The sequence below is a fragment of the Harpia harpyja genome, chromosome 20 (assembly GCF_026419915.1).
Source record: "Harpia harpyja isolate bHarHar1 chromosome 20, bHarHar1 primary haplotype, whole genome shotgun sequence".
Taxonomy (NCBI): Eukaryota; Metazoa; Chordata; class Aves; order Accipitriformes; family Accipitridae; genus Harpia; species Harpia harpyja.
The window spans coordinates 5,654,492-5,678,627 of record NC_068959.1 but is presented as its reverse complement, the minus strand read 5'-3'; the positions used below and the strand labels follow the sequence as shown (position 1 = coordinate 5,678,627).

The 24,136-nt window shown below is 47.6% G+C and overlaps 1 protein-coding gene across 1 annotated transcript in view; it reads left to right on the top strand.

Annotated features, from left to right (window-relative positions):
• The window catches only part of COL23A1 (collagen type XXIII alpha 1 chain), a 192,466-nt gene that overhangs the window by 160,867 nt on the left and 7,463 nt on the right, over nucleotides 1-24,136 (top strand). Inside the window, exons 6-21 of the mRNA XM_052771921.1 lie at nucleotides 5,256-5,282; nucleotides 7,190-7,216; nucleotides 7,910-7,936; nucleotides 13,351-13,422; nucleotides 14,713-14,829; nucleotides 15,288-15,323; nucleotides 15,838-15,864; nucleotides 16,296-16,322; nucleotides 17,427-17,471; nucleotides 18,089-18,151; nucleotides 19,458-19,502; nucleotides 20,002-20,079; nucleotides 21,642-21,695; nucleotides 22,484-22,528; nucleotides 23,031-23,120; nucleotides 23,485-23,556. Coding sequence (XP_052627881.1) covers nucleotides 5,256-5,282; nucleotides 7,190-7,216; nucleotides 7,910-7,936; nucleotides 13,351-13,422; nucleotides 14,713-14,829; nucleotides 15,288-15,323; nucleotides 15,838-15,864; nucleotides 16,296-16,322; nucleotides 17,427-17,471; nucleotides 18,089-18,151; nucleotides 19,458-19,502; nucleotides 20,002-20,079; nucleotides 21,642-21,695; nucleotides 22,484-22,528; nucleotides 23,031-23,120; nucleotides 23,485-23,556 — 852 coding nt within the window. The remainder of the gene's footprint in view (nucleotides 1-5,255; nucleotides 5,283-7,189; nucleotides 7,217-7,909; nucleotides 7,937-13,350; nucleotides 13,423-14,712; nucleotides 14,830-15,287; nucleotides 15,324-15,837; nucleotides 15,865-16,295; nucleotides 16,323-17,426; nucleotides 17,472-18,088; nucleotides 18,152-19,457; nucleotides 19,503-20,001; nucleotides 20,080-21,641; nucleotides 21,696-22,483; nucleotides 22,529-23,030; nucleotides 23,121-23,484; nucleotides 23,557-24,136) is intronic.

Sequence of the window (24,136 nt, the reverse complement as noted above, 5' to 3'; positions counted from 1 at the left end):
TATACATAATTAAACATGAAGCTATCGTGATTTTAACGGTCTTAATGCTTAAATACGACAGCTTTTGGTAGGAACGTTTCCAATGCTGTGTCGTGCCACAGGCTGACATGATTTCAGGGTCTCACACCAGGGACCCCAGAGGTCAGGGCAGATGCAGGAGGAACCTCCCACCAAGGATTTGTCTTCTGGGCTCAGAGCCATTGCAGTCGGTGTGCGGGCAGGATAATTCCTTGTATGACCAAATTCGTACGTGAAGTCTACCTCTTCGCAGATATTTAAATGCTGTTATTTGGAAGGGTAAATGATTACTGTAGCAGAGGTGGTATTGGATGGAGTAGAACCCTGCTTTTTTTATAAGGGCTTCTGCACTGAGGACTTTTAGGGAGGGAGGAGGGGGTAGCAGTAATTGGGGACAAGGATGAGGTGACATCCCAGAGCATGTCTCTTGTACTCGAGTCATTTGCAGTTAGCGCCAGTGGTTCTCAGCTGCTATTTAGGGGACTCACATTTCATTTCTCAGTCCCTCTTCTCTCCTTTTCCTTCAGCTGGGAAGTTCGGGGGAGCCACAGCAACCTGGCTGCCATTCTCCACTTTCCTTGTGACGGCTCTGGCAGGGCGTGCTTGGCCACAGCTTTCGCCAGAGCTTTCTTCTCATACAAAAATGTGCTGAGGAACCGCATCGCCAGCAGACACTGTCCCACTTGCGAAGATTTACAGCGTAGCCTATAGGAAAGGATGGTCCCTGCTCCCTGGCTGCACTGCAAACCATGCTGCCTAATGACCCAGGGCCCTTTGCAGGGCTACTAAAATATTGTCGTGCTCTTTTGTTCTGACACTTTCCTCCTTCTCAAATGTAAGATTTTACCATTTTTTGAAACCACAGAGACAGAGATTGAAGGCAGCCCTTTGAATTTGTTAAAATTTGACTGCAGGGTTCCTTCTGACCCCTGTGCTAATTTTTAGCAGAGCAGGAAACATTAAAAATAACTATGAGAGAAGATTTCCCAACTCAGAAGGATTGTCCTCTTAATAATATCTGGCTTTGTTTTCACTAGATATTTTCCCCCCTTAAAATTCCTGTAACGCTGCTAGAGCAAGCACATCCCTGCCAGCAGCAGTAATGGCACCGGAGGAGGAAGGCAGAAGGCCAGTTAGGCAGGCTGGCACCTAGGCTTGCTCTGAGCAGGGGTAAGGAATGTATGGGGAAAATGCTTGTTATTTATTGGAAGAGCTTTTGCACATGAATCAGAGCTCATAAGCTCCATGTCTTCCCTTTTTGGTGAACTCAAAACTGTTCCCAAGCCTTCAGCTGATCTCGGCATTGGGTGAACCTCATTTTTGCAATGAGAGGTGATATTTCGGTGCTATATCTCAAGACTTCTGAGCTTCTACTGTGAAACAAAACAAAAAATTTGGAATTTGTTTTAAAACGTATCTAAACGTAGCCCCTTCCTCTGTAATTGAAATGTTGCATGGACAAACCAAGGCATGCAGCAAGAGCGCATGACATAGTAACGAGCTCTGCTCAAGCCCCAACATCTAATCTCACACGTGTCTGCATTCTCAGCATCATCGTATCAAATATATATCATTAAATAATATATCATGAATGTATACCACAAAATATATATTATTATATGAATAATGTCCTCACCCGGGTGATGGCAGTGGGGGATGCACCATGGTTTGGGTCGTTACGCCCGCAGGAACGCCACGTGCTTACGTTACTGTTTGTGAGGGGTGAAAGCAAGGCAAGAATTGCAATTATCACTCACCCCTGCTCCGTGTCACTAGCTCTCCCCGCTAACCCAGCTCCTCCCAGCCTGGCAACCTGAGGGCTCCAGCCAGATGTTGTGGATATATTTTCTTTATCAAACTGACTGCAACATTTCCTCTTTTCTCTTCAAACATGAAAGATGCCTCGCAGAGCTGCGTTGGCTTGGCACCGAACGCAGCTGATCCTTACTGGTGTGTGGTCAGAAAATGAGATCTGAGTTGATTATCAGCTAGGAGTGAGCTCTGACATCCACCGAATGATGTTGGCTGGGACCACATCAGTGTTGTCTTCCTCGAAGCACCCAGGATCGATGGGTTTTGTCCTGCTTGGCCGGTGCAGCGATGGTTTTGGCCAGAGCCATGTTTCAGGGGAAGTTGGTCGAGTTTTCTCTCTACCGTGTCTTAAAGCATTAGGTTTGTCCTAGGCAGAAAATTCATCCCGTCTCAATGTAGTGAGCGTGTAATTATGTAAAGTGTGATCACTGTGCGTGTGATTTGGAGCAAAAGGCTTGTAACTGAGAGTGGGCAAAGGCATGAGTGAAATTTTTCCCTGGGCAAAAAGCACGGCATGAAGCTACTGTGATGCTTTCTCTTAATTAGGCCCTGTAACGGGGTGCCCAGAGAACTCACCTTTTTCTTATACTTTGTGTTGGTCGTTTAAGTGGAAGCGACCTTTGTTCCCCCAAAATGAAAACTTCTATAGAGATGGTTTTTGACTGGAGGAATAAGTGGTTACTTCTTGTTTTCCTGTTTCTTAGTTATCAAATAAACTAAAGATTGCTTCATCTTTAATTAAATGACATGGAGCAGAATTCAAATAAGACAATAACGATCTCAACACGTGGGTGCTCCTCAAAGTTGCAGGCAAGTAAGCAAGCCCAGATTTCAGATGCTCTCTCCTACTTCACACGTGCAGTCCTCTGGCTGCTCTCGGAAACCTGGCCTTTGCTCACGCAGACGTTTGGCTGGGCAGGTAAAGCGGAGTCAATTAAATCTCCACTTCAGACTAACAAAACATTTAAAAGTCTGAGTTAGTCTTGTCCATTCAGTGGCACAGCTGGCTGAGAGCCCCTTTGAAAGCCCGACAGATATTGTTTCTCTCAAGTATTAAATGCTTTCCCTCAAACAAACATCCTTTGAATAGGCTATTGTTTTTCCTTCTGGATGTCCCTTTGTGGATTGATACAAGAATAGCTAAAAGCTGCTGAATTGGTATTGTAAATTTAAAAAAAAAAAAAAAAAAAAAGGAAAAAAAATTCTGGGACTTCTACTCCTTTGAGAAGTTGAATGTGCTGCAAGTTCTCTGCGCGGGTCCTGCATTTTGTCCTCTAGAGGTCAGCGAGTTGCATCAAGAGCTTTAGGTGAATCACCTCAATCAGTCATAGTTTCAGGAAGCTCCATGCACCCCATGCCTTTCCCAGGTGTTATAACGCAAGGAATTGAGGTGAGATAAAGTATGGAGGGGGTGTTAGGGGAAGGAAGTAGTAGTTTGGTTGTGACCTGTAAGCCTTTGCATTAATGGACACAACTGCATTTGTTTGTATTTTTCGTTACTGCTACGTAGCAGTTGTGTACGGGTAGTTCCTTATGAGAAACAATACACATCATGTGAACAATATAACCTATGTTTGGTCACTTCAGAAATCTTGTGTGTAAAGAAAACCTCATTTATTTTTGGTTGAACATCTCTTGTACAGCTCCCTTAGTCCTTATAATGCAGGTACCGATGCCCTGCCCAAGATTCAGCTGCCTGGATTTACCTCTTTTTCCTAAAAGAGCTGTGTTGTTTCATATTCTAAGCCCCATCACCATAGCCACTCCAGACCAATTTATTCCTTATCGATGGCCAGAGCTGTGAGCTGGAAGGATGCTATTTTTAATGCAGCCCTTAGGCTTCTCTTACACACCTTTCTCTTTTTTGCTCAATTTCACCTTCCTAGATTTAAGCTGAACTAAAAAAGGTTCACCATAATCGGTTCCCTAAGAAATACAGAAAACTCTGATGCTTTATCATTGCGCTATACCATAGTCCAAACTATATTTGCTTCGGTGGGTCCTCCCGGTTTACAGGGCTGCAATGCGAGAAGATGTTTCAGCCCAGCATGTCTGTAGAAGGAGGATGCGCGCGTGGCCGTGTTGGGCAGACGTAGGAGGGAGCAGGTGCTGATCCCAAGGTACCGTTTTGCAAGTAGCCCTTGAATTTGCAGCAGTAAGTGACAAGAGCAAGGCCAGGTTGGGTTTGCGATCACAGGAGCAGCCAGCCATGCCGCAGCTCTGGGGCAGGCTTTGCCGCAGGGACGCAATGCCCGCCGTTCGGCACAGCCCGCGGCTCGCTCCGGAGCAGATCCTTGCCCAGCAAAGCATGCGAGCGCGTGTTGGAAATCTGGGAATGAATCAGGTGTCCGAGGGCTTTGCCGACTCGCGACCATCGTGCCGTGTCTCTTCAGGAACGGTTTGTAGGGCTGAGCCTTCTTTGGGTTTAAATGAGGAAAGGTTTTAATTTCTGGGGCGGCAGGTTGTGGATCGGTGGAAATGCTGTTCTGGGATTTACTGAAACTGTTGGGTTTTGAGCTGCTTCTCTTCATCCCCGAGTGCCTGTGTGCCAGCTCCAGCTGACAGCGGGGGCAGCTTTGGCTTTGTCCATGGGCCTTGGAGCATCTGTGCCTCCTCTCCCCACACGCATCCTTTCTCAAAAGCAAGGTTTCCTATGGCCCAATATGTTCAGTGGCTTCCTGTTATTTAAGGGCTGCATGCCAGAAACAATGGGGAAATAACCATTTATCACGTCAATTTACCATGCACTCCTGTGGCAACCCTAGAAAGGGGAGACCTGGGGAAGAACTGGGGCGACCAAGTGTTTGGCCCTGCAAATACAAGCGTGTTTCTAGCTTTGTGTCGCTGCAGATGAGTAAATCACTGGGGTATCAGCCCGCAGGGCAGATGCACCCTTCCTTCCTCCGCAGCAAAGACACTCCTTCCCATCAGTGAGATTTACCATTATGGGCTGAGGGTGATGGCTGATTCCCACATCTTGGGTAAAACGGCAGAGTTTCAGCAAGTCCTTTTGCCAAAACAAATGGTTCAGATCCGAGGTTGATGTCAGTGACTCCCGGGATCTGTTCAGTTTAACCAAATCAGGCATGTTTTACTGCTGCTTTTTTAGTCTTTAAAAACCTCAGGGAGTCCCAAGCGCTGTGCCAGAGCAGTGTCACCTTATCCCTGTCGCTAATCCTGTCGCTTCCTTTCACGCTCCTTCATACTCTGCAAATTGTTTGACGCCTCTTACTGTACTTCTGTGAAACCTTCCTGCTGGATTGCATGGATGAAGGATTAGGTATATAAGTAACATAGCCAAAGATTGTACTGTATGTAAGTAGAGCCTCTTTCAGAGCATGACTGATGTTGCTATGTTTGTAAATTGATTATTTTATTATTCTTATTTCTTTTTTAATAATACTGTCTTTTCCTTCCCTTTTCAGGGGCCTCTTGGTTTGGATGGCAAACCAGTAAGTAGCACCGAGTACCAAATGTAACATGTCTTTATTCACACTGCTCTGCAATAGATGGGCAGAATCTCAACTATTACTCATTTGTTACTACATATATAACTGTTCAGGAGACAAAATTGTATTTAGAAAAAAATATTCTGCGGTCTGTAACGCGTGGAAGTTTAAATTCTGAGCCAGGGCTGGCCAGCACAGCTAGAGGTGAGCTTTCTCTACCTGTCAGCTCATCTCGGCTGCTTCTCCCCTTCCTGTGCCAGCTCAGCTAGCGGAGACGTTGCAGATGGGGGGCAGGCCAAATTTGGGAAATAAACTTCAGTAGCGCCTTGGAAGAAGCAAAGTCAGTAGTCTTGGTTGTGTGCTCCTGGTACTACAAATGGGTATCATAAAAATAATTGTTCCCAAACTGGGTTCATTTGCCTCCAAAGGAGCTCAGGTGGGAAGTGCTTGAGAGTGCCTGGCGTCTATGCAATACTTGGTGGAACAGCCTGGACTTCATTTTATCAGCCATTTTCTTGACTTCATTTTTACTCAGAAGCCTTTTGGATAGTCGGGTGCTCCAGCCTTTTCTTACTTATTTTACAGAAACACAGACTTTTTTATTTTTATGCTTGCTGAACACTAGCCGGCTCTGATTCCTTCGACGGGATGGTTGCTGCAGGAGGTCGCAGCTCAGTATTTTGTGGCCAGATCCCACTCTATTCCACCACGTTCACTAGAGGGCACCATTTGAAATCTTTCCAAGCTCTGGTCTTAAACCAACTGTGATTTTCAAAAGTGTGCAGAAGTCTTTCAGTCTTTGCAATCGAAAAGTTACTCCAGGCGCTTATTTTTAGCCAGTTGGTGTTATAGCTGTACATTGCTCCGGTTGGTTTTTATGCTACCCCTGAAGATGATAAATGTGAATGAAAAGAAAACTAGAAATAAAGCATTAGAAAAGAAAAAAGGCAGGCCAGCTCACACCGCTGTGCTCAGGGCTTGGCTTTGAATTAGCAAAACCCCGTGATGGAAGAGCAGCGCAAACCCCAGCAGCACGCTCCTGCGCCCGCTGCCCTTGGCAGGCATGTGGATGCGAATGGCTGCAAGTCGTGCCGGTGCACCGGGCAGGAGCGAGACCTCCGAGTGAGAGGCAGGGAAAATCTGGTTGAAAAAGCAAACTTATCAAATGGCCAAACTCCAACCAGACTGTTCGTGATCTCTTCCGTGACAGCAAGGGGCCAGCAGCGTTGCTTAGAGCCAAATTAACAGCAGGAGGGCTGCTGCGCGGGGATGCAGATGCTGCTGCTGTCAGCTACTGCATCCCACCGGGTCCCGCTTCGGCAAACACTGTGAATTGGGCTGAACCCTGAGATTCGGCATTTTTCTGTGCTGGATGGAGGATGCAGAGCAGGCACATCAAAGCGTGGCTCTGCGGCTTCTCTTTGGGGCTGCAGCGTGTCTCTGCCTGCCTGTCTTACGGAGAGCTGCTTAGAGGGGAAGATGACTTATGTCTTCAGCAAATAGGCCAAAGAAAGCAGCCCATCCTCCTTGTTTATTTCAAACAGATGTATAATTGTTGTAATGATATGCTGAGCATGTGTTTTTCTAGAAGTGATTTAATACTTCAAGAAATCTCTTGCATCTATTTCGAGTCACGTGTTTGCGAGCGGCTGTCACGGTCCCTGCCGGGCCCCGGTCCTTCTCCCGTCCTCTGTCCTGGCAAGAGCAGGCAGGACCTCACTGGGGCTTTTTAGTAGTATGCAGCTCATGTGAAGCAGTGTATAAGTTGAAATAATAGCATGTATAACTTAAAATAATAGCGAACATGGCTCAAGTTTGTGAATTGATGAATGTAGTCTCCTTGGTTTTGATGTTGTGTGCATTGATGATTCTGCTGTTTCTTAACTCGGATCTTTCTTGTGTGTTTCCAGGGACCTCCAGGACCAAAAGGGGAAAAGGTAAAGACTGCATTAACACATGGCTTTTGGGGAAGCAGCGGTATATCCTCCTTCTGCTGTAATTCTTTCAGTTCAGGTTACCCCAATACGCCAGCATGATATTAACACCGGGTTTTGTTGGGACATGGAGCCGTGACAGCAGCTTGTCAGGTTGCCCTTGGAAAAGCCCCAGGAAGGGGAGGGCAAAAAGAATTTGCAAAAATGTAGGAGGAGTAAGTGTGGCCTTAAAGCTCATCCATGCTATAGGGTTCCTGGTAACCCACTGAGGGTTAGGAGAGTGGGATACAACTCTCTTCTTGGCTTCCTCCAAGAGCAAGGCTGTGTGCTCCATCGCTCTGTGTTTGCATGACATCCTCCCACAAAATTAGAGCAACCAAAGAAGGTCATTACTGTACTGAAAGTGATGTTAATCCTCGCATGTGTAGGACATAAGCAGTTGCTGGGGAGCCTTAGAGTTGGAAACGATCCGCTATTTCTGATTTATTACCTGTTTCATCGCCTGCCAGGGCAGAATCATTCCCTATTGTGTTGTCTCGAGCCCTTCTCCTCCCTGGTTTTGAATACGTTAAGCAATAGGACTCTTCCCACTTCCCTTGTGTGCTGTTCCCGCGTCCAGCTGACCCTGCGCTCGGTCCTTCGTGGTTGAAATTTGAACTCTAATAGCTGACCCTTGCTGTTTTGCCTGATGCGCAGGGTGAAGCAGGGGACATCGGCCCGAGGGTAAGTAGTGACACGGCACGTTGATTTGTTCTAAAATCTGGTTGGGTTTGGTCACTGCACAAAACAAGGCTCCATGCAGCTTTGTCGCTGCAAACCGAGGTACGGTAACGGTTCTGGAAATGTTTCATTTTGCCATTGGAGCTCTTTGTGGCGGTGGTTTTCCTGACTTTGACCATGGGAAAACAAGAGGTAAAGATCTTCAGGTACCTCATGGAGGGTTTTGCTTTTATTGGGCTTTCCTATCACTGATGCCCTCTTCCAGTGTCGGAGGTAGACTCCATGATTCTCTTGAAGCCGTGCTCCTCTTTTGTTGGTATTAGAGCAACAGTATGTGGTGGTAAGACCTGGTGTCCCAAGGAAAGGCCCGGCACGGTGTTGGGCAGGATGGAAAGTTCCTCCTTTCTTGCTGAGCTACCTGCCTGGGAGTGTGGTGGCATATCTAGGCTGCCTTTGAAAATAAAGGGTTTAAAGTAACTGTACGATAAGGGAAAACCGTTCTGGCCATAACACACAGAAATCAGTGGAGTTTTGTGGAAATGGCTCTCATGGGGCTGCGTGAAGTTGCGATTTACTGCAGTGCATCAGGATAGGTCCCCACGGGGCGCAAAGGGGATGCGGCTGTCCCACGGTCCCCGCAGCGGTGCTGGTGATGGCAGCAGCAGCACGAGGTCCCTCACCTTGGGGATGAGACGGGAGGGCTCACCACGAGGTGTGTGGTATTTCCGAGGTGGGCTCCGTCGCAGTAACGGAGGCGCGGTTGGCCGTGGGTTATGGGCGCCTGCTGGAAACCCCGCAGCGGGGATGTGCTGGGATGCTGGCGTATGGGCCTCGTGCAGAGGCCGGATTCAGAACTGGCACCCGAGAGTCTGCTGGTAGGTTTAGTTGCGGTTGTTGGAAACGTAGCCAGGCCCTTAGAGGCTAACAGCGGGCAGAGATGCCTCAGAGTCATTTTTCTTTTTTCCCCTAGAGGCTGTCAAGTCACTTTTTGAAGTTGGTGTCATTTTCTGAAGCGGCTCCCAACCGTCTTGGGTGCCTTTAGAAATGTCACCCTCGGGCTTTGAGAGCCCCTAAAACTTCTCCGATAGATTTATGCCCTGCGTGGCTAAGGAGGAGCGGTATAAGGTCTCAACCTTGTCTAAGTACCCACCCACGTACTCAGAAAAGGCTTTAAGAGGTGATTCAGCGGCACATGGGCGTGAGTTTTCAGTCCTCAGCCAGGGCTGTGGATGACTTCGGGGCTGGTGACTCGGGCGATGCCGGAGGAGATGCTCAGGCTCCGAAGCCCCTGTGGTCTGTGCTGCCAAATAATGCAGGAACCCACCTCCTGCTGCGGGAGATGCTCGGGGGACGGGCTCCATCTGGACTCGCAGGGGCAGGTGCCAGCTCCCAAGGTAACATTTGTCCTATGTTTTAATCTACTGATAAAAACGTGTGCTTTTTTTTTTTTCTCCTGATGTGCGTTTGTCCAGATTTTGCTTTACTTTTAGATTTATTTATGTCTTTTTGCACAAGAGTAAGAAAAAGGCTCAGAAACAATTTGGGAGGAAAGGGGGAGAAACCAGCCTGGCAGAGCCATGCACAAGTAGGTCTAACAACTGGTGCCTGGCTTTGAAAATAGCTTGCTTTATGTCTCCAGACACTCGGGGTTGTGGATTGGGTACGACACTTTTTAGTACCATCTGGCCTAGATTATTTTTTATTTCTTAATTTAATCTATCTTCTTCCTCAAATTTCAGCGGTGGCTTTGTTTAGCTGATTTTGAAAGATGCATCGCAGCAAGTCATCGCATCAACAGGAGGATAAATAACTTGGAATATATCCAGTGCTGCCTCCCTTGTAAATGTGCATGTCTATGGGCGGTGGAGTGGGGATCGCGTGTGTCAGTGAACACAAAAATATTATCATTGGGAATGATAGATTAAAAGAGAATAACGCTTGGGGAGGCTTTGGAGGGACTGTCTGCAGTGGAAGTGAGATGAAGGCAGTTAGGGATTAGCTACTGAATATGTTCGTGTGTGCACTGCTTCTCTTTGTGTCTCTAATAAACACCTGCCACCAGTGTGGACAAGGGAGAGATTATTGCACGTGTGACCGTAATGCAGATGTTGGAGGGTGATTTTGGGGAGGTGAGGAAGGAGTTCACGTTGGGTTGAGTCAGGCGCTGAACGCTAGTGCTTGCAAACGGCATCAGGGAGGCTGTTGTGCAGCCTCACCTAATCAAGATGGGGAATAAACCTACTCAAATGTACTGACAAAATGCACGTAAGTGTATTTACAGGCAGAAAATGAGGACAGAGTCCCTCTGCTCTGGGGAGGAAAGAGAAAGTCGAAGCAGGATGCTGCCAAGGCTGGGACTGGTGTGCCTGACATTTGTGCTTGTACTTCCCTCTTAAAATCAAATATGTTGCTACCGCTGTGAAAAGGACTGTTCTCGTAAGCCAGACTCGCTCCCTGGGCCGGCACTGGGCTGACCACTCTGGACTGGGTGATCTTGTTCTTACTGACAGTTCTGGTGTTTAGACAAATGATGGGATTGATGAATCCTTGCACATCTGCCGAGGGAGGTGGCACCAGTAGTGTTTGTACCTGTATGTTGAGTTGCTGTGGGACTGAACACTGGCATGGCTGGACTGGCTTTATAGCGACAGGCTGGAGTTTAGGCTGCAGATAGAAAAGTGGCTTCTCTCTTACTTTCTGCAAAAATGTAAGTGCTTGCCAAGCTCACATTGCAGATAAAAGCTCAGCACAGAAAGCGTCCTGCAGAGCTCACAACGACAGTCAACAGAGACACCTATGGATACTTCTATTTTATTTTATTTTATTTTATTTGCTTATTTTGGAACATTATGTTGAAATGGCTAAATCTAGTAGTCTAAAGCTGGAAATTACTGGTGTTCAAGGTTTCTGTGCTCTAAAACTCATTGCTACACAGAGTCAGACCCAAGAGCCAGTTAGCCCAGTGTCCCGTGACCAGGTGGGCCCATCTGTAACTGGGATTGTTGAAAATTAAATGTGTGATGGCTGGATTTGGTGGGATATGGCGTGTTTGGCCTCAGAGCAAATGCAAATTGTCATTTCACGTTAAAACAGATAGGGCTGGACTTGGAAGGTGTTTACTCGGATGGTGCTCAGCAACCTGAGGGGTAAGAAAAAAGTTTCAGTTCCTGTCTGGCTCCTTGGGCTTTTTTGAAAATCCCGCTTAATGCTCTTGTGTATCTTCATGCATATAAGAAGCCTTAAAACTGGGTCCTTTGGGTCTACCACAAAACCCTTTGCTCTCAGTAGAGCCTGTTTGGTGGTTTCTGTAGTATCTGGAGGGCCTGGCCAAGTGCAAGGGCTCTGTGTCCCCATTAATTTCAATGTGGCATCATCTTGGGTTTTTAAAATCTCAGGATTTCAGTGTTGTTCCTCCCCAAAATGGCTGTATTTAAGTGAGGGCTGAGCTAAAGCCTCTCTCTACAGCTTGAAAAAAATCCTTGGGAGGGGTTTGTTTTCCAGGGCTGATTAGTTTTTTCTATCTGGCTTTGGTTTTCCCCTCCCATTCCAAGATGACTCTGTTAAAATATCCGTGCTCGATGTACCTGTGGATGCCTGTTGCTAAGCCTGTCCTGGGAGGCCAGGTAGGACGGTGGGCTTGCCTATGCAATATTTACCCCAAAATTGAGTTTTGGGGTTATCTGTTATTTGCATGAAAGGTTTAAAAGTTCCCTGGGCAATTTGGACAAGAGGTTTGTTCCTTAGAACTCTTCCAAAATCCTTGTGGAGGATGTACTGTGTGTTCCTGCTGGGCTTCTCGTGGCTTCGTTCCATCCCTTTGGTCCTCCTACAGATGTGTGCAGGGATGGACGGGGGAAAGGGAGACGCAAGCAGTGTGCTGAGAAAGGAAATGTCTTACTGCTTCTCCCTAGATAGATAAGTGGAAAGGCTAAAAGACAATAGCAATGACTACTGACACGGTCTGAATACATTGTTTTTGCATCATATAAATCTGAGAGATTTATCTGTGTTTTGCAGGCTGGGGAATACATCAGTATTCATTTTAGCCTCTGAAAAAAAATATAAAATTTGGTCTCAGGAGAAATGCTGGGATATATCCCCTGTGGGGTTTACTGGAATAATGCTCTTTATTCTGCAGAAAGCCCTGCAGTAGGGGAATCCTCTGTACCCCAGCTGCTTTGAATGTCCTATTGTGCAGTAAACTAATGAAAAGATACTTGTTTCCCTCTGTTTACAGCTTACCAAGCTCCAGTGTATCCAGAACGTTAAAACAACCGCTATTGGCTACCTAGATTATTTAATAGAATTATAGAATGATTTGGGTTGGAAGGGACCTTAAAGATCATCCAGTTCCAACTGCCCTGCCACGGGCATGGACACCTTCCACCAGACCAGGTTGCTCAAAGCCCCATCCAACCCGGCCTTGAACACTGCCAGGGATGGGGCATCCACAACCTCTCTGGGCAACCTGTCCCAGTGCCTCACCACCCTCACAGTGAAGAACTTCTTCCTTACATCTAATCTAAATCTACCCTCTTTCAGTTTAAAGCCATTACCCCTTGTCCCATCACTACACGCCCTTGTACAAAGTCCATCTCCGGCTTTCCCGTAGGTCCCCTTTAGGTACTGGCAGGCTGCCATAAGGTGTCCCCGGAGCCTTCTCTTCTCCAGGCTGAACAACCCCAACTCTCTCAGCCTGTCTTCATAGGAGAGGTGCTCCAGCCCTCTGATCGTTTTTGTGCCCTTCCTCTGGACCCACTCCAACAGGTCCATGTCCTGCTGATATCGGGGCCCCAGAGCTGAACGCAGTACTGCAGGTGGGGTCTCACGAGAGCCGAGTAGAGGGGGAGAATCGCCTCCCTCGACCTGCTGGTCACACTTCTTTTGATGCGGCCCAGGATACAGTTGGCTTTCCAGGCTGCAAACGCATGTTGCTGGGTCATGTTGAGCTTCTCATCAACCAACACCCCAAGTCCTCCTCGGGGCTGCTCTCAATCCACTCATCACCCAGCCTGTATTTGTGCCTGGGATTGCCCCGACCCATGTGCAGGACCTTGCACTTGGCCTTGTTGAACTTCATGAGGTTCACACGGGCTCACCTCTCAAGCCTGTCCAGGTCCCTCTGGATGGCATCCCTTCCCTCCAGCGTGTCGACTGCACCACACGGCTTGGTGTCATTGGCAAACTTGCGAAGGGCGCACTCAATCCCACTGTCCATGTCACTGACAAAGATGTTAAACAATGCCCCGGTCCCAATACCGACCCTGAGGAACACCAGTCGTTCATCCTCATGCATTAATTAATTATCGAGGAAAAATTGTTATGTATTGTTACAGCCTTTAAAACATATTGTTCTGCTGTGCTTTCATCTTAAATTCTTGCTCTTTCCTCCTCTGCCTCCCACTTCACCTGGCTAGATGGTTTTTCCGCGGCTCAATCATGGATTTCTGGCTAACGATCAGCTTGTCTTTAGCCGGCGAGTGCTCAAGGTAGATGTATCGGATCTGATGCCGCTGGTTTGCTGTGATTCTTTGAGTTGCTTTTGTTTCTTCTTTCTGGCTGATAGTGCACTATTGCTATTTTAAGTTGTCGCTACTGTGGCTACGTTCAGAAGTGCTTGTTGGGAGCACGCCTGAGTGAAACCCCATTGGATTTAGGGGGAGTTTTTTCAACAGAGACATAAAAGTGATGGGTTTTAGGATTTGGCCACTTGTGGGAAGTGGGGATCAAGCAGCAAAATCCTATAAATGTTCATATGAACAGTGTGGGTATTGTAAAATAAAATGCATTAAAACTAGAGTTGTCTAAATCCTTGTACTCTTAAATGTGATGTTTTAATTAGGCAAAATTCAGTGGGAGACTCCTGACTTGACATAATTGGATGCAGTGTTCAGCATTTGCAATAGGATTTTTTTTTTTTTTAAACTATGCAAGTGATTTAGGAGCACAGATCTTGTTGAAAGGCCGTGGGATTTGTGCTGCTAAGTCACTTAAGGACTTCTGAAAATCCCACACTTGTCCCTGATTTGAGGGTGGACCACATATTAAATACAGTCCTCATACTGCCTCGGTGGTAACCCTTCCAGATGTTGCTAAAAGATTTATGAGACGGCCTTTCCATGAGGCTTTCCATTGTGCAGCCACATGGATGTGCCCGGCCACAGCCCCGGGGCTGGGCTGCGGCGGCCGGCGGGGGGTCCGGAGCCGATAACTGGGTGGCGAAGCCCCGTGGGGTGCTCACCTCCGGAGCGGGCACCTACCAAACCTTCGCAATCACACGGAGATACAGCTGCGGCTTTTTTCTTTGCATCCAAGCAATGCAGGGTGTGAGCTACGCTGGATGTTTATATATGACCTTGGCTGTATTTAAAGGGTACCGCTAAGCACTACTTTTGTGTGTGTGTTTATTTTGGTGTGGTGCACTAAGCTATGGAAGCGTGTGCATGCTCTGTGCTGGCATGTTGTTGGGACTGGGTTATTTCTGGGTACCATCAAATTGGTGGTTTCCACGGAGAGTTGCTGGGCAAGGCTTAATGAGATAAAACCTCGTTGGAAGGCATTGGGCAAAATCCTCATTAAGGAACCAGACCCAAAGGGCGTGAATCGGCCATGAGCTCGCTTCCAGCCTTCCCAGTTGGAAGCTGTAATTAAATTCCTCTGGGATGGCAGAGGCCAGCGTGCCGATGGCCCAGGGATGCGGTGCATGTGTCGCGGGCACCTCGTGGCCACCGCTTGCCGACGCCGCTTCGTCTCACCATGTCTGTGTGAACTTCTTCCAGGGTGATCAAGGTCGAGATGGAGCCACTGGCCCCCCTGGTCCGCCAGGACCCCCAGGTGCCCGGGGGCCTCCTGGTGACACGGGAAAAGATGGCCCAAGAGGACCTTCAGGCCCCCCTGTAAGGACGGGAGATGCGCAGCGAGCACGTGCCGGGCAGTTCCCACCCCAGCGAGGGAGAGGAGGGTGGAGGGTGTCCCCTTCATCGGTGCTGCCACCCCAACCGCTGGGTCCCCAGCCTGGGCCAGCAGTTGGGCTCTGGTAGCTGCTCATACAGCAAAACTTCGGGGCGTGGGGCCGAGGGAGCAGGAGGGGACCTTCCATCTTCAGTTTCGGAGCAAAGAGCTGGACCCGGAGCGTGTATTTGCAGGTGCTGGTTGTCATTCAGAGAGCCCGGAGGAGATCTCTTCCCCAACCTGTAGCCTTCGGATGACCTGTTGCAAATCTCCAGATCACTGGCAATTTATTTAATAAAAAAAAATAGGCTAAAACATAATGCTGCTGAACATTCTCCTTACTGCTGAGCATTTTGGAGAATGAGAGGTAATAGTTTCAATGTGGGCCTTTTTATTTTTGCAGGGTTTCAAAGGCGAGCCGGGAGAGGATGGCCTCGTGGTTAGTATTTTGCCCAGAAGCATCCGTGTGTGCGTGCCTCTCGCTTTACATCACCCTTCAGCTCGCTGCAGCAAGTGGTTTTGTGTCGTTGCTTACGGAGGCCAAAAAACCCCACGGGAAATTATAGATGCCCTAAAATGGATGTTTGTCCAGGGGTCCTTGTGCCCTGGGGAGAAGAGAGGCCAGTGTTTGTCCCCTTGGCTCCTCTGGAGGGATGTGCTGCTCCTGTATCCCCACTGCTGCCCCTCTGAAGCCTCCTGGCATTGTAACTCCAATTCACTAAGGTCTAGGTTGGATAAAAAGGTGCTCATTATACATAAAATACACCAGCTGTAAAAGAATATTTATTATTTACTGGGAGCACAGAGAACTTATGGCTATATTTGTAAGGGAAGATGAGAACCTGGTATCTATGTCATTTTTTTTCATGGGAAGTCAAGTACTCTTGGAAATGTTTTTATGCCGTTATACTCTATTGTCAAACAAGTAGACCAACTACTCTTACGTTCAACAGGGTGCCAGGGGACCTCCTGGACCAAAGGTGGGTAATAAGTAATTTCTTAGCTGTCTAATTTTAATATGAATTCTTGAAATATTGCTGTGTAATGGGGGTGGAGATGAACATAGGTATTTTGCACTGGACTTGCACTCATCTGTATATATCAGATACAAAATTTCTAAGGTATCACGTTAGCCATTGACTTGGAGCTGCAAATGTCTGAATGTTGTCTCCTACTCAGTATCACACCCACTGCCCATGTTAAAACCTTGAAATGGGAGTGGAGGGAGCCATGAGGGGCTGGACACTGGTGTACTGTGGGAATGTGCTTTCTTGCAGTTGGGGGGGATAAAGATGATCAACACAAGCCAAGTATTTTAGTTTTACAATTAATTTTCACTATCTATACAATTGGTCTTATTTTCTATTATGTCCCTAAACTTCTTTCTCCTCTGTGTGTGTTGCTGTTGAAGGGTGAGCCTGGCATCCAAGGGAAAAAGGTAAAATGGTGATTTTTTTTTTTTTTTTTTCTTTGCTTTACTTGGTACTCAACTAGGGAAACCATTGCCAGAGACTGATGAAGCTGTGGCTGTCCATACCGAGCCCTTCCTTTTGTTCCCCAGGGTTTCTCACACATGAGACCCTGAGGCACGGGCACGGCTGTGCCTTCAGCCTGGTTTTCATTACCACAAGCAAGCCAGAAGCTGCAATCACATCTGCCCAACAGACAAAGAATAAAATAGCAAATGCCAAACAAAGCAGTAGGTCTTGAGCCCTTTTGCTCCAATAATTCAGGCTGAAACGGGAAGCGCCTGGAGGCTGTTATCTGCCCAGGGGCCCCTGGGCTGGGTTTGAGGTTCCTGGGATGGGCATCGCCAGGCAGCACCTCGGTCTCGTGGGGATTGCCCACTCTCTTAAGGACAGGCACGCTGCTTGGGTCGGGCGTTGAAGACTGCGGGAGATGCACGTGTCCAAGCTCTCCACGTTTTCTTCTGGTGGTGCCATCCAGTAGTGGATAAATCACTGCCTTCAACTGAAGCTGAAGCGCTGACAGGGCCCAGCCTTTCCCTCTTACTGCTTTGCCCCAAAACAGGCGTGGCTGTGGGTGTTTTTCAGGCCAGAATTGGGCTTAAAAAATTTCATAACTGGCCAGTAAAATTAACCTCTTCAGCACCTATGAAGTGGTCATGCTTCATTGTTCTCCTGGAGTAAAACAAGTGAAACAAGAATCTCCTCCTGGCAGATGGGTGTGCTGGTGACTTGTGATGGAAGTCCATGAAGATGAGTGGCAGCTTGCAGGAGGTCTTTGGGATCCAAAAAGCCTAAATGGATTAAATACCTAATTTCTATTAAAGGTGGGAGAGCACCTTCCCCAGGGCCTGCTGTAGGCAAATGCTGGGAGATGCCCATCCACCCCCCCGGGAGCAGGGGACCGTGCTGGAGCCTCCTGGGCTCCTTGCTGCAGCTTTCCCCTGGCCTCCTGCAAACCCGTGTGGGTCTCGGTGGGATCAATGACACTTAGTGGGGTCAAATGACGTGTTGGATCCTAATGATGCATGTGTAAGAGCTCGTTGTATTTCACCTTTTATATTTTATTTCATCAGGGTGATGATGGGATCCCTGGGGAACCAGGACTTACGGGCCCTAAGGTATGTTCTGCTCTGTGTCCATCCAACGTATGTGCTTGGCAGTACCTTTTGCTATCTGGGTTCTTGGCACAGTATCACAGTTGGGGCAGACAGAGAAGCACATTTCTCCCCTGACATGGAAAAAGAACAAAAAAAAACCCCCCCCAAAAAAAACAAGAGAAAGAGAAGCATAACCCACCCCTCTGCCATGGTAGCTCTGCCCAGAAGAAGTTTGCAAACGCAACTTGTTGGCTTTGGCAGAGAATTGCTATTTAGAGGCTCCTCTTGCAGAAGTGAATTGGGGAGCGTTGCTGGGGGTGGCCCGGAGCGGGGGTTCGGGCTGCCCAGATCAGGGTGCAGTGGGCTCTCCACGGGAGCCTTCTCCAAGTGCTGCGGTTTTGGGGCTAACTTTATGGCTGACCATACCACCCGCAGCCAAACTGTTAAGCCTGAAAGCTTCATTTTTATCTCAAAGACTCCCCGTGTGCACCTAGGCAACGTGATGTATTTCAGGCTAGAAGCAGAGCTTTGCTCATTCATGTACATAAAAGTAAAGCTAAAGCAAGAAAATCATAACCTGAAGAAATCTGCTCTCCATCGTACCTGTATAGCGTTTATCGAAATTGTTTTGTTTTCAGGGAGAAAAAGGAAGCGTGGGTCCCAAGGGAGAGAACGGCACAGATGGCTTGCCAGGACCCAAGGTAAATAAAAGTCCATTAGCCGGGAAGCTGGGCACAGCCCTCTTGAGGCAGAGGGTTTCAGCTGAGTAGGTGTTTTAGGCCTTTGCCTTCTAAAAGGCTCATAAAATGCCCAAACTGAAATAAAACAGGGGGATGTTAAGTATTTTACCTTTTTGTGGTGATGAAAGCTGGATTCAAGCGGAGAACAGCGTAAGAGTTTTTAAAATCGTCTCCTTGCATGTTTTTCATTGAATTGCCTCCTTTTCCCCAAGAGACCTAAACCTCTGATCACATTTTGATCTGATGTATTGATGGCTGCAGTATCGCTTCAAAGCCTAGAGCGCTTAAGTGCCGTCCTGTTCTACTGACCTTCCTAACTGCCAAGAAATGCAATAAGACAGTCTTGATATGTTAAGTGGTGATGATGAGACCCGGACAGCATTTGTGGGCTGTTATTTTGCCCCTCAGCTGCTTCTTATTTAGTATGATCTGTATCCAGTCATGTTTTCTATATCAAACAGTCATGGCTCCTTGTTGGGCAAGAAACTGTATATGATGGAGAAATGTGGGCTCAGGTGACCCTTAGCCATTTTTTTCTAAAACCATAGCAGCAGTGCTGGTTTGTTCCCTCTGGGATCTGCTGAATTGAGTTTTCTTATGGAGAGTCTTTGTGTTTATACCATTTTTTTACTTTTTGGAGAGCTTTAATTTGGCCAACAAATGGATTTCCATGGGTATGGCAAAAGGTGTGTTTTTTGAATACTGAACAGAATTTTAGGTCACGGCTGTGAAAGTGCTACAGCTTTCCAAAACTTCCCACTTTAAAAAAAAAAAAAAAAAAAAGGAAAAAACAAAAAAGGAGGAGGGGAGGAAAAATTTGGCACAGCCCTTTTCCTTAAACTCGTCCTTGAAAATGGTTTAAAAGTGTCGGCTGAAACTTTCCACACGCAAAATTCAGCCTAAAGCAAAGAGAGGGCTATGTGAAACTTCAGCACAAAGAGCCAAAGCTTGGCACGCTCAGAGCGGACAGCGGAGCCGGAGAGCGGCATGGCACATCGCTGTTATGGGCAGCTTGGCCCCGAGCAGGCCACTCTGCTCCCTCTGCGATGAGACATTTTCTTACTGTCAACTAGCTCACACCAATATTATTTTTTGCAAAATATTTGCTCTGAAGTCAAATCTATTTTTTTTTTCTTTCCTTGTTGGTGCCATACTTTTCCTAATCTAAACCATATCTTGGCATCTCCTGTAGTTACAGTATTTTTAAGATAAATATCCTATATTTTCCTTGGTCTCTTTGAACCAAAAATGTGATTTTGATTTTCAGGGTGAACCTGGTGAGAAGGGAGGAATTGGCTCCATTGGACCCCGGGTATGGATGTTCAGGGTTTTGCTTTTTCAGTTTGGAGTTGTGTATTTGCCTTGACCTGAGCTGTTCCCCACCACCTCTTTCTGCTTAGTATGTGGTTGAATTGCTTCAGGATCATTCAGTGCTAGAAAATAGAGATGGTGCACGTTTAAACAAATCGTTATGTAGGTACTGAACACTGCCATGGGAGATAGCTCTGGGAAATGCAATCAAAATCCAATTTTCTTATCAAAGTGACCATCCTGTGACCCTTTTTTTGCAAGAGGGAAGCTGTGAATAGTGATAATGAAGTGAGGATTTCTATGCACTTCTCTGTTACACAAATTGATGCCCTTTTGAGGTTTGGTTGGGTGACGGTTACAGCTGTCAGACTAAGAATTGATTAAATTGATGGTGTTTGTAAGGTGAGAATCCCCAAACACCTGGGTGTCAGGTCTTTGCTTTCGTACCACCTGCTTCTCAGATGCTGCAAAAACTAAACAGGATTCGTCCCCGGTTGCAGGGTCCCCCCGGCCTGAAAGGGGAACAGGGTGACACCGTAGTGATCGACTACGATGGCCGAATCCTGGATGCGCTCAAGGTAAGTCGCACCATGGCCATGTCAGTTCCTGCGGGTTAATGGGAAAGGACTGAAAAACTGCCAAGCTTTGCCACGGTGATGTTGTGGCATTGTGTCTGTCCCCGTCCTACATCTCCTTCCCGAGATCTCGGTCTCAGCACAGAGCTGGCCAGGAGGGAAGAGCTTATTGCATCTGGGAGCTGAGGATATTTGGGATGTACCAGCAAAAGAGTGGCAAAACTCGAGGCTGTGAACTCAGGCTGGGTACCGGGCTCGTGGGATCTGGCTGTGGGATGCGAGTTAATATTCTGCAGGTAAAAGCAACCTGACACAGCCCGTGACATATAAACACCCGACGCAACGAGTGCGAGCAGCCAAATTACAGCTTAAACGCTGCTGGCTGCGAGGTGTTATTCCCATGGCATGGTGCGGAGCTGCGATTTTCACTGCGCATCATCTGGAGTGGTTTTCTCTGCAAGCAGCGGTCGGGATGCGGGAGGAAGGGAAACTGTGCCCAAGCCCTAATCTGCCTGACCGAACAATGCTCTACCATTTTTGCTAAGATGAAAGAAGCTGAATAAAATAAATACTTAATTACAGATATATTTGAGAACCATCCTAATTGTTTTATAACAGGCTGCAGGGATACACAAAGTGATGGTAATTACTGTTTGCCAGATGTCTGCACGGCATGCAGCTTTGTGAGTGGAGTTTGTGGAGTGCGGTGGTTGGAGAGGCTCCATCAAATGTCTGGAGACTTCATCTGCTGGGCCCAGACCCTCTCCCCTGTGCTGCACGCGGAGATTGCCGAGGGGCACGTCATTGAACCTCCCTAACTTTGCCGTTTTCCTGCTTATGAGCTGTTTTCAGTGTTTGCGTGCTGACCCGTCTTATGGACAGTGCTTTGGAAGGGGGTGGCTCTACATGGCTTCCAGTGTGATTAAATGTAACGGTATCTGACTATGCACTCATGGAAAAAGGTGCTTGAGGATATGATACCGTTTTGTTTTTCAGCTGAGCGAGACCATGCGTTTTGCTGTTTGAGATAATCTGCAAGTTGAAAAATATTTGTTCATCTCAAGGTGGATCATGGTCTCCACACCCAGCAGTGCCCAGGAAAAACAGATTATTTAAGTGTGCAAGTTTTCCTGCCGTTAGTGCTCACACAAACTCCTTCATTTCCCCTCTTTAATTGCACCTCCCTGGCTGGTTGTTGCTGTTTTCAGCAGGATGCTTCTCCCCAGGCCGGCTGGCTGGAGCAGGGAGAGTGCAAAAAGAGACCACCAGATCTGGGGCCACATCTCCGGTAAAGGCATTTTGCCTCTTAACACACGTACTGCTGCACCTGTACACCCGGCTAGCTCCGGCTGTGTTTTCTTTTGCATGACCATCCCCTGTGCCGGAGGGGCCCTTGGGTCGCTTTGTGTCAGCTGAGCTCCTCGTGGCGTTTGGGCAACCCCGGTCCCACAAGTGTCTGTTGTAGATCATGGTTGGGAGCTTCTCCCAGCAAATCCCCAGCAGCATGAGGACAGCGTGCTTTAATATTAGTCATGCTCATGCCCGTTTCGTTTGCTGTGTTTCAGGGTTCGCCAGGTCCCCCAGGGCCACCGGGCCCCCAAGGCGCTCCAGGTCCCAAGGTGAGCCCAGCCTCTGCCGTGCAGACCTTGTTTCCTAGAGAGCGATGTGGTCGTTAGCAGCTCTCCATGTAGCAAGTGTTTCCCAAGCCAAAATAAGGCAGGCAATGCTGGCTGTGGGACCTGAGACTACGCGTTGTAAAGGAAATGCTATTTAACACTTTCTTGGGCTGAAAAAGGAGGTTTTCACGCAAAAGCCAAAGTTTGGTTGACCTCTCTTTGGTCTCCAGCCTCTTCTGGAGGATGCTGTCCCAGAAATGAATCTGCTCCCAATCCCACACCTGATGGGTGAAATCCCAGCCCCTCCGAGACTTCCTCATTGCATGTGGCAGGAGGCAGAAGTAAATGGGAGCAGCAGCTGTGAAGAAGGGCCGGCAGTCCCAAAGGCTGCGCCGAGCCGCCCTCCATCCCGCCTGCCCCGTGTGCCGCTTACTGCCCCGGCACCGCATCCGAGCGGGACTCCCGTCCTCCCGCTTCACAAGCAATAGCCGGTAACCTACAGTCAGCTGTAGTTTCTATAAGGGAAGAATTTAACCTACAGAAAAGCATCTCTCGGGATGGGGCAGGATTTTGGTGCCTCTCGAGGTCACCGTGCTGCCCAAATCCAGATGAGCTGGTAATGCTGGCACATCATTGAAACCTCCTTGCTGCTGCTCCTGAGCCTGGCAATGCCAAACCCATAACCACAACAGTTGATACACACGAATAACTCATTTCCTTGCAAAATGCTTTCCCAAGATGATTTTCTGATTTAACTTACCGTGGGCTCCCCTTTCTTTGTGTCACTTCAGGGAGAGCTGGGCTTGCCGGGTCCACCTGGACTGGACGGCGAAAAGGTGCGTGGGGCATGGCTGGAGCGAGACCTTGCAGGAGCTGAGTTAAAAAGGAGTTTACCTGTGTGTCTGTGAGAGCTGTTGCTGTGAAAAGTAAATCTCAGCCTGCCAGGAGCAAGCTCCTGCCCTGTAATGTTCAGCTGCATCTCCTTGAATTAATTGCCCTTTGCCTATGGCCCTGTGCTCAGCCGTGAGTGCGCAGATGCTGCTTATGGTCATGTCTGCTGGGTTAAAGGGGCTCCTTTCACAAGTGGTTCATCAGACACTGTCTCAAATTTTGTCATAAACCTTCCCAACCCTAACTGGCTGCAATCCCTGCTACAGCCCAGCCAAATTCTGCTGTGCCCGCAAAATTGGCATATGTAAGTTTTGATGTTAAAGCATGTTTTTGTGAGCTCGTGCTGCGATATGGAGAGAAACAGCGGAAAGGCAGCAATGGCTGTTGGGGGGGGGGGGGGGGTTTAATGGTTTTCTCCTAAGCAAGTTGTTTTCTGTAAAATTCCAGGGTCCCAAAGGAGCAAAGGGTGATCAGGGCAGCGTGGGAATCACAGGACAGAAAGGAGAGACAGGAGAAATGGGCTTAGCGGGTCCACCGGTACGTCCCTCCTTCTGTCCCTGTACGTCTGCTGCTTGGTTCTTTTATGTATTGATTTCTGCAAATGCTCAGAATATGGCCGGGTTTGCTGATTTAAGCAATGGCCCGTCCACACCGTGTTACTGCAGAGCTGGAGGATGCGGGAGCTTTAAATTTTCTTTGCTAATGATGATGATAACGGCTTATTCAGAAGGTGATCTAAGCCGGTAGCAAAAGGAGAAAATCTTTTCTCAAAGTCCCCTGGGGATGAACATGAGCTTTGCTTGAGCCAAGACTGGAGTTTAGGGGAAGACAAGTGTATTTTTCTCTTGGTTTTGCTTTCCTGGAAGATTCACCACATTGGCATTACACTTTTATCTTTTAGGGAGCAGAAGGGCCAAAAGGAGACAAAGGAGAAAAAGGAGACACTGGGTCACCATGTTTGCAGAATAATCACGTAAGATCCTGGCAACATAAAACCTCTTCCACAATGTGGAGTCAGGCGAAATCGGGGTGTGCAGGCTGGAGCTGCCAGTCTCATATTCATCAACGTAGCAGAGGGGAACAAAACCCAACTGTTTTCTACGGGAACTTTCAGATGCGTCTAAATGGGGTTTGTTAAGGAAGAACAGTTTGCACACTCGGCACCGCAAAGTTACTTTAGATTTTGCATTGATGGTTGAGATACTGGATGCTGCTGTTATAATTATATTTTGTTCTAAAAACATATCGGGCTCCTTGCAGTTCTATAGGATTTCTGCATCCTTTTTAACTTATTCATGCCTTTTGCTTAAAAAAAGAAGTGGTGGTGGGTTTTGATAGTTTTTTTTATTAACGACATGAGAGCTCTAATTTTGTTCTGGTTTTTTTGTTTGCTTTTTTTTTTTAATCAAAAAGTCTGGTTTCCTCCAGTCTGTACAGAAAACGGCATCATTTTCCATTACATCCATTTTGCGACTGGCAAATACACTGAGTAGTGTGGGTTACATCTCTCATTTCAGAGGCTATCTTGATTCATGTCCTTATTAAGACTCATT